Genomic DNA, 1,898 nt, shown 5'->3' with positions numbered 1-1,898 from the left:
AGAGAACCAAGGCTATGCGTCACCCGGAGATGAAATTGCCATGCAATTGCGGGCTGATGTCATAGACATTCAACAATCCTTGCGTGTCCTTAAGACCATTGTGTATGTGCTCTGCATTGTCGTTGTCATTTTGTTGTGCCGTATGTAAGCACCGTTACCATGTTCTTAGTATGTACAAAGACGTTAGTATGTTGTCAGTATGTTGTTAGTATGTTCGTACCATGTTGGTAGTATGTTGTCGCATATGGGAGCCGTAATACTAACTATCACATTTTTGTACACTACTAACTTCCATGGAACCTGTGTATGTACGTTAGTAATGTTCAATGGTTATATGCAAATTTAACTTTAGCATCATATATCTCTGTTTGTTGTTATTAATGTGTCATGGCTTATGCGTGTGTATATAACAACCAAATTTGTGATGATAATCTTTTGTAATCGTACATTAGTAATGGCTTCGACACGTACTTCGCCACGTAACCACTCGAAAAGCAAAGGCGTTGTCACTGACAAGTCAAGCAGTCTTGAAGAGACACAAAATCAGTTAAGCCACAAGGCATCATGGGACAGTAACTCAGTCCAAGTTTTCCTCCAGTTGATTGCAAATGAGATTAGTAAAGGAAATCGCCCATTCTTAGTCCTCAGCCAAGCAGGGTACAAGTCATTGGCAAGGAAATTTGGGAAAAAAACAGGAAAAAAACATGGACTGAAACAGTTGAAGAATAAGTACATGACCTTGAAAAAAGAGTGGCAAGCGTGGACAAAGTTGATGGATTCAAGCAAGGGAGTGTCCGGGATAGGCTTTGACTATGACACCGGGTTGTTTCAGGCACCTGACGAGTGGTGGGACAAGATGGAATCAGTAAGTACATGTACAAACAAGTTTTATATTTGTCATTTACGGATACATTTTTTACTTATTCATTTAACTTCAATAGAATTTATTTATATGAAATATAACGTCTGCCTCTTTCATACATCTATATTTCTGTAGATCAATAAGGCGTGTGTGAAGTTCAGGAAAAAAACTTTGGAACACCGTGACTTGATAGAGACGGTCTTCATGGGGGCATCAGCTACTGGGAAGCATCATTGGACCCCGGGAGAGAACCTTCCTGAACCTGCTAAGGACTTATCTGATTCAGTGCATAGTTTGGGAGCGCAGCCATTTGCTGATCCGATACCCGCAGGAGTACAGGACGTGGATTCTGATACTTCACTGGAGCATGTTCCGATTGAAAAGGCAAAAAGGAGAAAGACGCCATCAACAAGTGTTTCAAAGTCGAAGAAGGGAACAAGTGGTGCGTCCGTTATTGCAGAAAGCATGAACAGAATGACAGATGTGGTGCGTTCGAAGAATCAACAGGTCACGGTGAGGCACCTCACAGGCAACGAATCGTTGTACACTATTTCCGAGTGCATGCATAAACTGAGCAGTATTCCATCCCTGATTGGTACACCGTTATTCCACTTCGCCTCCACACTTATGGATAACGCCGATTACCGGGAGGTCATGATGTGCCAGCCTGATGACGACCACATCATTGGATGGCTTACACAAAAGCAGCTCCAGTGTACTGCGTCAACGCCTTTTGCAAACCTGTTTGGGGGTCGCCGGATGTGATGTAGCAGTGTTACGAGTGTTGAAGATGCATGTCCTTCTCTTCCTTTTTAAAAGTTTGACTTATGGTATTGTTGGCACAGTACTAAAACAAGATAGTGGTGTGTGCATGTTTTCATTATGTCGTTTTTGTTTTTTTATTACTAGCTACGGGCAGCAACAAGTTTTAGGTAAGTGCATGGGTTGACGGAACGCAAGCATGGTTGTGCTTCGTTTTTGGGAATTGAATGGGATGTTTATGTTATAATATTTTCTGTGGGTACGTTTAAGACAG

At 41.9% G+C, this 1,898-nt stretch overlaps 1 protein-coding gene across 1 annotated transcript; it reads left to right on the top strand.

Moving 5' to 3' along the window:
• The first annotated feature begins 454 nt into the window (after positions 1–454).
• On the top strand, positions 455–1,627 carry LOC145805241 (L10-interacting MYB domain-containing protein-like). The gene is made up of 2 exons (XM_082900331.1): positions 455–865; positions 998–1,627. Exons 1-2 carry the CDS (start codon positions 455–457, stop codon positions 1,625–1,627), a joined length of 1,041 nt encoding a protein of 346 aa, XP_082756457.1.
• The last annotated feature ends 271 nt before the right edge of the window (positions 1,628–1,898 follow it).

This window comes from Camellia sinensis, chromosome 13, assembly GCF_055761805.1.
Source record: "Camellia sinensis isolate YWXY chromosome 13, ASM5576180v1, whole genome shotgun sequence".
NCBI lineage: Eukaryota > Viridiplantae > Streptophyta > Magnoliopsida > Ericales > Theaceae > Camellia > Camellia sinensis.
Note: the sequence above shows the minus strand (reverse complement) of the source record. Positions and strands in the feature narration are given on the sequence as shown.